Here is a 12,520-nt window from a genome sequence, read left to right as displayed (position 1 = left end):
TTTAAAACACGACTTCATTTAAAATCAATTTATGAAATTACAGTTTTCATTTATTTAAATATGATTTCATATTCAGACAATAAATCTCATAAATTATTTTAGTATTGTCACTTATTGTTAGTTTATTTTAGTTATTTAAGTAGAATTAATGAATTTAGTATTTACCAGATCGGAATTTTTTTATATATAATTTCAGTATATTTGATAGAACTTTTAAGATATTTTAAGAAAAACTGAAATCAATTTAGAGTAAAAACATTTTTTTTTACTTTTTTTAGTTTTTAGGTTTTAAGGTTAATATCTCTTAGATACACAACACACACACACACACACATACACACACATCACAGCTCCATATTTAAAAGGAATGGTACAAATTGCGAATTTAATTCATTATATTTAGAGCACGGAAGAAAAGAATTTTACTGTTGCATTAAAATCGTCGCTGCTACTGTATATTAGATGTAAAAATATGTCAAAGTTTGCAAAGTATATTCATTACTCGATATTACTATAAAATCTGTTCTGTTGGTAAAACGGTTGGTAAAATTTTACCGAGTAAATTTTGTAAAAACATTCACAGTCGTTAATTTACTGCTAAAGCAAAATAACCTTTCCGTAGCAGATGTATTTTTGCTACTATCCTCATTTCTGCTTTGATGTCAGAACAAGAATGAATTTTTTTTTAACAACGCAAAATAAAATATACATACATATACGTAAAATATATACGCATACATGCATTCATATACATCCAAGAAAATTCAGCAAACAGAATTAACATTTTTATTAACCTTTTTATCTAGCCATATAATAAGTAAAAACATAATGACCGAACTTTCTCCTTCTGCGTATGAGATATAACTTTGAAGCGTTTGAAATATAATTTTGCACCTTTAAAATTAATCTAGAAAATGTTCACAATTGCTCTCCGATCGCCTTGCTTATCGATTAATCACGCAACCGCTCATCTCGGGGTCTCTTCGGATGCAGGTACGCGGTGGACAATACGGCAGACGCATCGGGACGCGTCACCACGGAACTGCGGATCGTCCAGGCGAGCCACATGGACCGCGGTGACTACGTCTGCGTAGCCGCGAACGCCTACGGTCAGGACAAGGCGACAATCCACCTGCTGGTGCAGGAGCCGCCCGATTTCCCACGCAACCTCCACGTGGCCGAGCAGGGTAGCCGGTCGATTTTGCTGGCCTGGTCCTCGCCTGCGAGCGATCGCGATGTGAACCATGTCAGTGCACCAATCACCAACTATATCGTGCAATATAAGGAGGCGCAAGGTACACACATTTTTCTCTTCTTCCTTTTTTTTTTTCCCCGTGAATGCGCGCGATCGATCGATTGAAAGCAACAGAGACAGCGTCTCGTTATAAATTTATGTTCCCGGTCAATGGATTCTTTAACATGTTTACTGTGACATCAACCGTATACAAATTGGATATTATATTGTTTTTGGAAATTAATTTTCACAAGCTATCTTTAGATTTAATATTTATGTTCCATCGATTATATGACAGCGAAATTGACATAATTATATTACAACAGTAAGTAATATTGGTATCTCTTCATTTTTTTTTACAAATTTCATTTTTAAACGTGTCTGAAATTTGTAATTTGAATTTTCCTGAAATTGCAACTTTTAACAATGTTATAAAGTTACAATAACATTATTGAGAATGTCAAATGATATTGCATTTCTTTGAAATTTTCGTATATATATATATATATATATATATATATTTACAATCTATGTTTATAAATTACGTTATCAATTTACAAACGGATATAACGCAAATACAAATGTGAATTTAGTAAAAAAAAAATTAGAATCCCATATTATAATTATAATTTCCAAAAAATGTATCACTGTGCGGATGATGTGGCAGTAAATGCGTTACAACTGAGAGATATGTTTTTTATGAAATTTACAAGTTTTGAAATTAAAATTTTAATCTAAATTAAAGAACGCTTTGATCTAACCCGTTCAATAGCGCGAGCGAGGATACGCGTAAATATGTAAAGAATTAAAAATATTTGGATAATTTTCTATTTACTGTTGGCGTACACGATTAATCTCAACGGCAGATGTAAATATCGCGTTATAATGTTTTCTGCCTATTGGTCAAAATAATACCAGATTTTTCTGGTGCTTGCTCGAACGATAATAAATAGAAAGAAAAAGAAAAACAGAATGCAAAAGAAATATCGATATATATACGCTGTGTATTGCGCCCCATTACATTCTCAATTCATCGTCATTATTTATGTCCTGATATACGCGCGTATTCACAGTGCGCTTGGCATCTCTATCATCTACGCGGATATCATATTGGCCGTTAAAGTTAACACTACGATGTCTTCCGCGAAAGCGTTATTCGCGGATATAACGCGCCGCGGCTTTTACGTCCCTGTCGGGCGAGAATCATTAATCATTTATCCTTCGACGTCGCTCCATGTCCCACTATTCGTTTAGGATTTATTTTGTATTTACTTCATGGCTTTCGCTGGACCCTGTCCATTTCTCCTCCTATCAGCGTAGTCGCCGTCAGTCGATGTTCAAATAAATTCATGAAATAGAAATTCCATTAACACGAATAGCATAATGTGTATCACATTAGTAAATAATAATTTAATCGCGCGAAATGTGTATGTCTATCCGAAATATGAACGTCTACTGGATGAAATATTTAACTTTCTAATTTACTCGAAATATTTTGGAAGAACGTAACAAAATAAAATATGTATAGAAAATGATTTTTCATATATAAATAGCTTACAAAGTTGATATTACAATATAAAGAGGAAAAATAGTTACACAGCTTCTGTAATGTGAAATAAAATACAAATGTTGTATTTAATGGGTTTATACAAATAAAGATATATACATATACATATACAGATACAGATACGCATACATCAAAATCTTATTTACGATTCGGAAATGAAAAAGATATAAATCAGATTATTTCTCATTACTGATGTACGGTATAACGCATTATTTAACGAAAAATACACATTTCACATTTTATTAAAACATTTTATTCTACGGAACAATCCTAGCGAATACAAAGCTGAATATTTTCCTTCATAATATGCTATTTTGTAATGTCGCTCCAAGATGCACGCGTGCAATGTAACGCGGTGCAGTCTGTCGCATGAGCTGCGACTGTCAAGAGCAATGGTAATTACATTGTCGTGTCTCTCGTAAACTCATGTCGAGTTGATTCCATATATATATATATATATATATATATAACGGTGCCGTGAATTTGTTCGCGATTCATATACCCGTATATGCGGCCGCGGGAACAATTTCGTTCTTTGATGTTCTTCCGCGTGCTTGCGTTTTAAAGCGCGCGATTCACGTTTCTTGCTGATCAATTTCTTTATAAAAGAACCATCAGCTGTTACGCTCTTGCTCGCGGTCAAGCTTTCTGATACTTTGTACGAGGTATTTTTTGTGAACTTTTTTCAATACAAGATATTCAAATATTGATTTTAATTGAAATTTATATCGAGTCTACATATACATATATAGTTCTTTTTCTTTTTATTTTATATTTTTGAATGTTTATCCCTCGCGCAGAAAATGAAGAAATTGTAATTATTAAATTATATATATATATATATATATACATAATTATTATTAGCATTGCCGAGTATTTCTTTGTGAAGGAGACACTCTATTTTCTGGAAAAGTGGCTGATGTATATATTCATATACATATACTAGATATCTCCGAGGTTGGCGGTTTTCATTACGGCAGCTAAGTCAAAGTTTTCTGTAAAGTCGTTTGCGAATCTTCCCACTCCGCGTCTTTGTTTTACACTCTTCTTCTTTCCTCCTTTCCTCTTGCTCTTCTCGACTACCGACCATCTCTCCCCCCCCCACCCCCTTTCGCTCACCCTATTTTCGTGCCACAAACTTCTCTTTGAAACGCCCCTCTTGCCCTGGCCGCTCGTTAACTTTGGATGTCCTCATTTACGCCTAATCGACTCGAGTCTTCCCGCCGGTGTTAAATTATCGAACTTAACGCACGAAGGGGCATGGAAGCGTCGTGGTGTTAACGCGCATAAAACATGTTCTTGAGGCAAGCACCGTCGAGAATTATTATCGCTCTTCCTCAAAATCGAGTCTCGCGAGGATCGAGATTTTCTGAGAATGCTGGTCAAACGATGATAAATTCGTCCTCTCGATGTTGTGATAATTTACTCCGCGAAGTCTGATGTCTGAATCGTGCAATCCTGACACATATCGCGGATGAATTTTAATATCCGTGCATTCATACTAGTCTTTGAAAGTTGTATCCCGCGCTCTATTGTATGTTGATTACGGATTAAAACTAAGATACTTACAAGAGATAATCTGCATTTAAAATCATGCTCGCGCGCCGCAAGAGAGTAACGGATTCTCGAATTAATTTTCAACTCGGCACACATATCCGATTAATATATGTGTTTGATATTTATCGCTTGTTACCTTCGCGCGAGTTTGTAGAAAGCTTTCATCCTCCATTAAAGTGTCATTCGCTTGATCGATTTGTTCGCTCGTTACATACGATCCGTCTTTTGCGGCCAACTGCAAACTATTAAACTACGTGCCACACACCACGGATGTACGGGAGAATCAAGATAGATTTATCCTATCTTCTTCTCGGAGCGAGACGTGTGAGGCGTAATCGCGTCAAAACGTCCGGATTTTCACGCACGGGAGATACATCTCGCCTCGCGAGACTCGCGATTACGCTTAAGAGATCGTACTGCATCCATCTAAGCGTTGTTGCCTTTTGCTGGAAAGACGTTTGGCATGAGCACAACACGCAGAAGCTGGTAGCCGGGGACAACACGGTCGCTCGAGTATCGCCCCTAAAACCCGCGACTACCTACCACTTTCGAGTGCTTGCGGAAAATCATCTTGGAACATCAGCGCCAAGCGACATCCTTCATGTCAGTATCAAACATTGTCGAAAAACAAAACAAAGCAAACATACACCAAAAAAAAAAAAAAAAAAAAAAAAAAAAAAAAAAAAAGAGACAAAGCATGATCAGAAAAAAAAACTTTCACATTATCACGAACGTCATTACGCGTCATAACGTCAGACGGACTGTTGTTTCTTTTTCACGTGCGCCGTGGGTGGCGTTTCGAAATTTTCGAAACAGGTGCAAACAGACGGCGAAGTGCCCGGTGGATCGCCCAGGCACGTTTCCGTGGAGCCCCTGGGCCCGCAGCAGCTCAAGATCACGTGGCAACCGCCGGATCGATCCCTGTGGAACGGCGAACTACTCGGATACATCATCGGCTACACCAATCTCGGGTATCATTATCTGCTTACCGCTCTTGAGCCGCGGCAGTTAGTGCTCATCATCAAGCTCGAAGTCTCGAACAATGACCGCGATGATCCGCTCGTTTGCATAGATAACGCGCAACCGCGTATATTCAGCGAATTTACACGGACCGAGTCGTTTGTAAAGCGACAAATTTATTTATATATCTTCCAGAGTATTAGTTTTGTAACAATTTTGTTTCCAGTAAAAATTTTAATATTTGCGAGGCAGAAAGTTTAATAACCATAATACATATTTTTACTGTATTACATTACATTATTTTTGAGAAAAATGACAAGATAAAACTTTTTTAAATATAATTTCAAATAATAAAATTTGTAGCCAAGATCGAGAAGTAGAAAAATTTCGTGAAACAATTTCTTTATTTATGTAAGGGATTTATAAAAATTTGCCTTTCTCTATAGAATAGACTCTCTATTAAATTTTTTTTTTTTGTGTTTTCCCAGTAAAATCCACTTATTTTGTTGGTAAAAATAAAATTGTTATGAATATAAAAACATTTTACGACAAAACTTATATTAAATAAAATATGACGATAATGTTCGCGCTGTGACATTTCGGAATAATTGGATTATACAGCAGTTCAGTTTCACCATAAATTCTTAAAATATCTTTTGTCCGACCTTCGTAGTTATATTCCATTGAATTTGTTAGCTTCGAGATTGTTAGTTTCTCCATTATACCAGAATCGGATGGCGGAACGTAATAAATGCGAACGATAAGAACGATTTCCGGTAAACTTTGGCGACAACGACTCTCGTGCCAAGGTTTTCTTCCATTCTTAAACTAGTACCAAGTTTCAAATAATAGAATGTACAAGAGAAGAAATCTTTTTGATGATATATTTATATTTGTAACGGTGGTACTATCATTGTAACGAGTAATCATTTATCTGAATGATATTATCCATGTATAAAAATCTAAAAAAAAAGCACACTTCTTTTTAAACGCGATTTTTTGAAACGAAAATAATTTAGAAACTATTTCCATAGCTTTTTCTTGGCACACTTTTTGTTCGCGTAATTGATACAACGTTTAGATTTTAACGCGATTGCTGTCGATTGCCTACGTATTTCGCGTTATCTTTTTGCTTCAACGAACCGTGGTTAATGCTTTTATTTCAGAAGCGATGATCAATTAACGAACACGACGCGAGTTGGAATCACAGGAAACGGTGACGGTTCGCACGATTATAGACTAACCGGTCTGCGAAAATACACCCAATATAGCATAGTGATAAAGGCGTTCAATAGTAAAGGAGATGGCCCGGGATCCGATCCTGTGACGGCGCACACATTCGAAGACGGTGAGCTAAAAGTTCCAATTTGCTTCCTCATTTATCGAGTTTGCGGGATTTCGAGTTAACAAAAATATTTGGCACGTTAAACAAGGCAATTACAGCATGCCGCTTTGAAGCGGCCTCTTTGCATTTTGATTACGGATTAAATATAATTGAGAATTGCAAATGACGAGATTAAGTTTCAAATTACAAATTAATATTATAATTTAAAGTTTGTCATGTGTACGGCACGGTGGTGTATAAACATTCCATACCATATATAATGCATAATACTGAATGGCAATTATTTGCGTAAAACAATATTGGTTTATGAAACGAGCTTTTGCGCGATACGCAAACTATGAACTATGTTATAAAATATCGATAATAATAATTAAAGTTTTTATTGTTATATCGGGTCCTATATAAATTCACCTCCGGGGTATTTTAGTTTAAAACCACCACAGTTTTTTTTAAATCGAAATTCACGCAGGCTCTCATATTACTTTCCTACCTTTCCCATATGATTCGATTGATCGTGTTTCGAAAAAATATGCTTGGAATAAATTCAAAAAAAAAATCTTTCGATAGACTGTATTAGTAACATAAATTCGAGATCGTATTTTTCGACACGTTGAAGGAGATACAGCAGAACGATATAGCGATTTACGATGTACGATTTGATGTAGTTCCAAGTGCGCCACCGCAGAATGTAGCCTGCGCCGCACTGAATGGTCAGAACATTCAGGTGACCTGGAAACTACCGCCTTCCGACAAAGTTCACGGGGTCGTTCAGGGATACAAGGTACTGTACGAGGCAGCGAGCGGCGCCGTCTCGGACTCGCAAGCCGGCAGAGAGACGAAAATCAGTCATGCCCTCAGCACGGTCTTGCACGCTCTCAGTCCGTACACCAACTACACGGTGCAGGTGCTCGCCTTCACTAGGGCTGGCGAGGGTGTCGCGAGCAGCCCTGTGTCTTGTACCACCGGGGAAACCGGTAAACTGGCTATTTAGATCGTTTTAATACGTCACTTAATTTACTTACGACGCGTATAATAGTTTCATTGTAAAAAAAAAAAAAAAAAAAAAGAAAGTCTTTTACATTTATGAGACAGCCGTTTAAGCGAGTCTTGTAGGTAATTTTAATATCGAAAAATACATTTTTTTTTTTTTAAATTATAGTTTAAATTAAAATATTAAATTATAATTATTAAAAATTGTAATTAAAATTATAATCGTTCGAGAGTTCAAAAAGCAAAAGTTAATAGATCTTAACAAATCTTATGACATTTTATTAACATGTTGCGATTTTTTGCGAACGATGTTTTTATAAATTATCACCGCCAATGAAAAATTGGTGATTCTGCTAATAGTTCCCGACGCACCGGAACGCGTGAAATGGGTGGTGAGCGGCGAGAACGCCGTCGTGATATCCTGGTTGCCACCGCGACGACCGAACGGGTTGCTCATCCAGTACACCGTTTACATTCGCATGTTAGAGCAGGGCCAAGATAAGATCATCAAGAACACCCTACCCGCCCAGAATTTACATCACGAGGCAACAGGCTTGAAACTACACGAGTCTTACGAGGCATGGGTCACGGCCTCGACTAAGGTCGGGCAGGGTTCAAGCACACCGGTCGTCAAATTTCAGCCTAGCACTACCGGTAAGCTGGTTCTCGAAATTCCGAATTGTCGAAAAAAATTTTTCTGTCTTCCCTTCGTAAAACTTCGTCGGACGGAGATTTTGTTTCAAATCGAGTTCTTTAAAAAGTTTTCCAAGAAAATTATAATATATCTTGTCTGTGAAATATGAATCAAATATTCTGAAAAGTACAACTTTGCCAGATGATAATACGCATAGAGGAAAATCTCTAGCTCTTTCTTCAGACGGAATATTCTTCGATCGACAGTAGTGAACACGATATTCGCGGTCTTTCGATAATATCCATACATTTACGAAAGGATATTATGAGGCGCAAATGGCACACGAATGGAAACTCGTAACCAAAGTACTTTAATTAGTTCCAGCTGCCATAATATCATTCGGCGTGCCCATTGTGGTTCCGTGGCGAGTGGACGTTAATATGGCTTGCCTCGTCATCGGCGATCCTCGTCCGAGCGTCGAGTGGCGGCGTGCTGATATGAAATTACAGCAAAAGTAAGTGTAACGACGAGTTACGTAGAGGGGAGAATCGATTGATCAGACGTACGTCAATTCACACGGAATGAGTTTTACAGATCGCACGTGGGGCCCGATAATACTCTGATCTTGAGAAACGTGCAGAGAAGTCACGAGGACAATTATTCGTGTCACGTGAAGAATTCGCTCGGCACGGATGAAATTACATATACGCTGCACATACAGGGTAGGTCGCGTAAACGAAATCATTAAGGTATTCAGTCGTTGATTACAGTTTTTCTCGATGTTGTTGCGAAATTATATTTAGATTTTAAATATTTCGACTTGAAATTATATCGCAATCCTCTTGAACGTTATAATTTTTTGAAGGAACACAATCTCCCTCTCGAACTTAAGATGCATTTTTGCATAGATATGCGAGAGCAAAGTTATGAAACAAACTCAGTTATACAATAATTCCTGTGAATTCTTAGCCGCTTGCGAGAGAACAAGAAATATATCTCACGGAGCGAGTGGTGTGTCGGGTGATATTTCGCATCGTCTCTCTGAGCGGCACACGAGCCAAGTTCTAATTGGTAAACTTTACGCACATAGTACCGCCAACGTCGCCAACTCTGTTGGCGACCGGCACGACGACCGACGCCATCCAGTTACAATGGAAGCAGGGCGACAACGGTGGTTCGCCCATTAAGGGATTCCTCCTGGCTTATCGTCGGGAATTCGCCGAATGGGAGGAGGTCATGCTGGACCGCCGTGCGAGCACGCATCTGCTCGAGGGCTTGCAATGCGGCACGCGTTACCAGTTCACGCTCGCTGCCTTCAACAGAATCGGAAGCGGTAGCGCGAGCGATATACAAACGGCAAAGACGAATGGCTCCAAGCCCGTCCCGCCGCCGAAATATCACTTCGTCAAGCCGAATCAGACGTTCGTTATTCTGGAGTTGGCGGCTTGGCAAGACGGCGGCTGCCCGTTGACCTACTTCGTCGTAGAATATAGGAGGCTGCCCGGGGATTGGCTGCTCGGTAAGAACCTACAACTTCTTCGGAAAGTTGAAGTCACGAAGCGAAGAAGTAGCGTTCGATAATTCGCGAAAACATGACGTTGATCGTCCCGCATTAATTTCGAGACTGATATCTAGAAACTTTATAATCAGAAAAGTGCTAAAAAAAATATGTTAATTTTCTTAATTAATATAATAAACATTTAATTCAACCGGTTCATTATTTCGAGATTTATTAATTTGAAAATTAGAAATATATATCTCTGGGAAAGATTTTATGAGAAGAAATTATTGTTGTATATCCTTTTATTTTAATTATGTACTATGCCTTCTCTTTAATGTCAGTTATTAATTACATTTAATCAATATATATATATGTTACAGTGTCCAATAATATTCCACCGCAGTCGAAATTTTCCATCATGGATCTAGAGAGTGGCACGAGCTACGAGCTGCGTGTGACTGCTTACAACAATGCCGGTTCCACCCAGGCTGAGTATCTGTTTAGTACGCTGTCACCAAACGGAAACAATCGTTTGCACGAGGATCATCCACAGGAGAGCGAGACCACTCCGCTCTATCTCGACGCGCATGTCTTGGCACCCAGCGTCATCTCGGTTCTCGCCGTCATGCTGGCGATCGCCGGGGTGTGTTTTTGCCTCAAGACACGTGAGTAAATACGAGCCTATCGATCTTCGCTCTAATCAATTTATACGTCGCAAACATACGCTTTGAGCGAGCGAACAGATTTCGGCTATAGAGTTCGGTTTCCCATTAAAAAAACGAAAATAAAAAAAAATCTGTCGGATACCGTTTATTTTCACATACCCCACTTGGTACACATTGTAACGATTCTGCCGCGAATTGGAACAGGGAGGTGGTGGGACAGTCTCGATGTTTTAGTTTTTCGTCAACTACTCTCGATATCAGGTACAATGTCAACAGCAGCGGTTCGCGATATCCGCCGCGAGCGTTTGGTTTAATTAAAAACTTCATAAACGAATCACGTAGACAGTCGCGGTCGTTACTTCAAATAGTCGTTTATAGCTAAAACAAGAACATCTCACGCTATATTACATAACTTTCAAGAAATATTGGTACACTGTGAGTAAGTGTACGAATGAGTTATGACATTTGTTTTATATCATTAGAGAAATTATATTTCATTATTTTGCTATTTGCTGTGTTATTGTATATTGTAGCGCAAAGTTTTATTTTACAAATAATATTTTTCCATTATAGATTTTTTTTTCCTCGTATTTTTTATCAAAATAATTTATTTTTGAAAAATAAAAAAAAATATAAATAAATCGTCTGCTATATAATCGTCTACTTTTTAAAGATATCGCTTTCTTTTTAAATTATTTCAAGTATTTTTTAAATTCTACGAGGAGTTCTTTTCACATTACTGAATCTCAATTTGAAGGATTTCATTTAATAATAATATATAATATTTCATATATGCAAATTTTATTTGCAATCGACGCAATATATTTACAATATTTTATAAGTATTGTAATTATATAATGTTTCCATGATGTGTGTATATATAATGAATATTGAGTTCCTATTAATTATCAATCACTGGGAGATTGCAAATAATTTAATTTAAAGGGTTTAATTAAACAATAAAATTGCTAAAATGAATTTTGATTTCTCATATTGATTTATTGATCTATAATACACATATTATAGGTTCCCAATTTTCGCTACTTATTAATTCTTAATCTTATCCAAAAACTTATGCCTTTGTTATGTAAGCTACGTTATTAATCTGTACATAATATTATAAATTAAATGGATGTGCATAGTAGCGATACGATATAGATATTGTACGTTACATTCTATATTAATAATCGCTGTGCTTTGTACCTCTATGAAATTTTGGATTCCGTATTATCAACTTTTTAGGGCTTTTGACTATTCATTGTACATTATACATTATAGGTTTTTCACTTAAGACTCATTAATTTCTGCACTAATCTTCTTATTTAAATTAGTCCCTTTGTCGTTTCGCATGCCGCCTATGTATTCAACATCTCCGTTTCCGTATTCTCTCTTTAATTGATATCTGCTTCTAACTTTTATATGACATTACCTCGCCGTCTGGAAATTCATGATGCGCACGAAAAGTTACGTTAATCGCAATTATTTTTTCCACTGTTTCGTCCGTTTTTATTCTTTTGTCGGATATATCCTCGTTTTCGTATTGATTGAATTCATATTTATTTTATTATGTATATAAATTTTTCATTGTGTTATACATATTTACCTGTATACAATATACATATTGTAAATTATATATGTATAAGAATTACCGTACTATAAATTTGTCGACATGAATACACCGTTTTTAGATCCAGAGGGATCCGGAGGTGCGAACGATCCGAGCTCGCAAACACAGGCGGCTTTGGACAACAAACACAACATGGAACAGAGGGAACAGTACTACGCCACCGTGAGAAAACCGGGACAGCAATCACCTTGCCGCGAGGTGAGCGCCCTGGAACGAATACCCGAGTATTCGGAAGATATTTATCCGTATGCCACCTTCAATCTGCCCGAGCAGGAAAACCTTTCGGCGAATCCCATGAGACAAGCGTTCTTCTACGAACGCAGCGAGACGATGCTGCAAGGTGCCCAAGTACGTTTATTTCTCACAACGATCCATCTTACGGTTTTCCTTCGTAAATTGTGACGTCCGAGTTTAAAAATTCCTGAGCTCTGGCCTTTCGG

General features: G+C 37.3%; 1 protein-coding gene across 7 annotated transcripts in view; it reads left to right on the top strand.

Annotated features, from left to right (window-relative positions):
• Positions 1–12,520, top strand: part of LOC140665005 (cell adhesion molecule Dscam2) — a 120,633-nt gene that overhangs the window by 106,077 nt on the left and 2,036 nt on the right. For all 7 annotated transcript variants that reach the window (XM_072890643.1, XM_072890642.1, XM_072890639.1 and 4 more), the window contains 11 exons: positions 994–1,295; positions 4,813–4,961; positions 5,175–5,329; positions 6,485–6,666; positions 7,329–7,637; positions 8,014–8,307; positions 8,666–8,801; positions 8,882–9,009; positions 9,378–9,806; positions 10,169–10,453; positions 12,142–12,428. In XM_072890643.1, coding sequence (XP_072746744.1) covers positions 994–1,295; positions 4,813–4,961; positions 5,175–5,329; positions 6,485–6,666; positions 7,329–7,637; positions 8,014–8,307; positions 8,666–8,801; positions 8,882–9,009; positions 9,378–9,806; positions 10,169–10,453; positions 12,142–12,428 — 2,656 coding nt within the window. The remainder of the gene's footprint in view (positions 1–993; positions 1,296–4,812; positions 4,962–5,174; positions 5,330–6,484; positions 6,667–7,328; positions 7,638–8,013; positions 8,308–8,665; positions 8,802–8,881; positions 9,010–9,377; positions 9,807–10,168; positions 10,454–12,141; positions 12,429–12,520) is intronic.

The sequence above is a fragment of the Anoplolepis gracilipes genome, chromosome 4 (genome assembly GCF_047496725.1).
Source record: "Anoplolepis gracilipes chromosome 4, ASM4749672v1, whole genome shotgun sequence".
NCBI lineage: Eukaryota > Metazoa > Arthropoda > Insecta > Hymenoptera > Formicidae > Anoplolepis > Anoplolepis gracilipes.
This window is presented reverse-complemented; position numbering and strand designations above follow the sequence as displayed.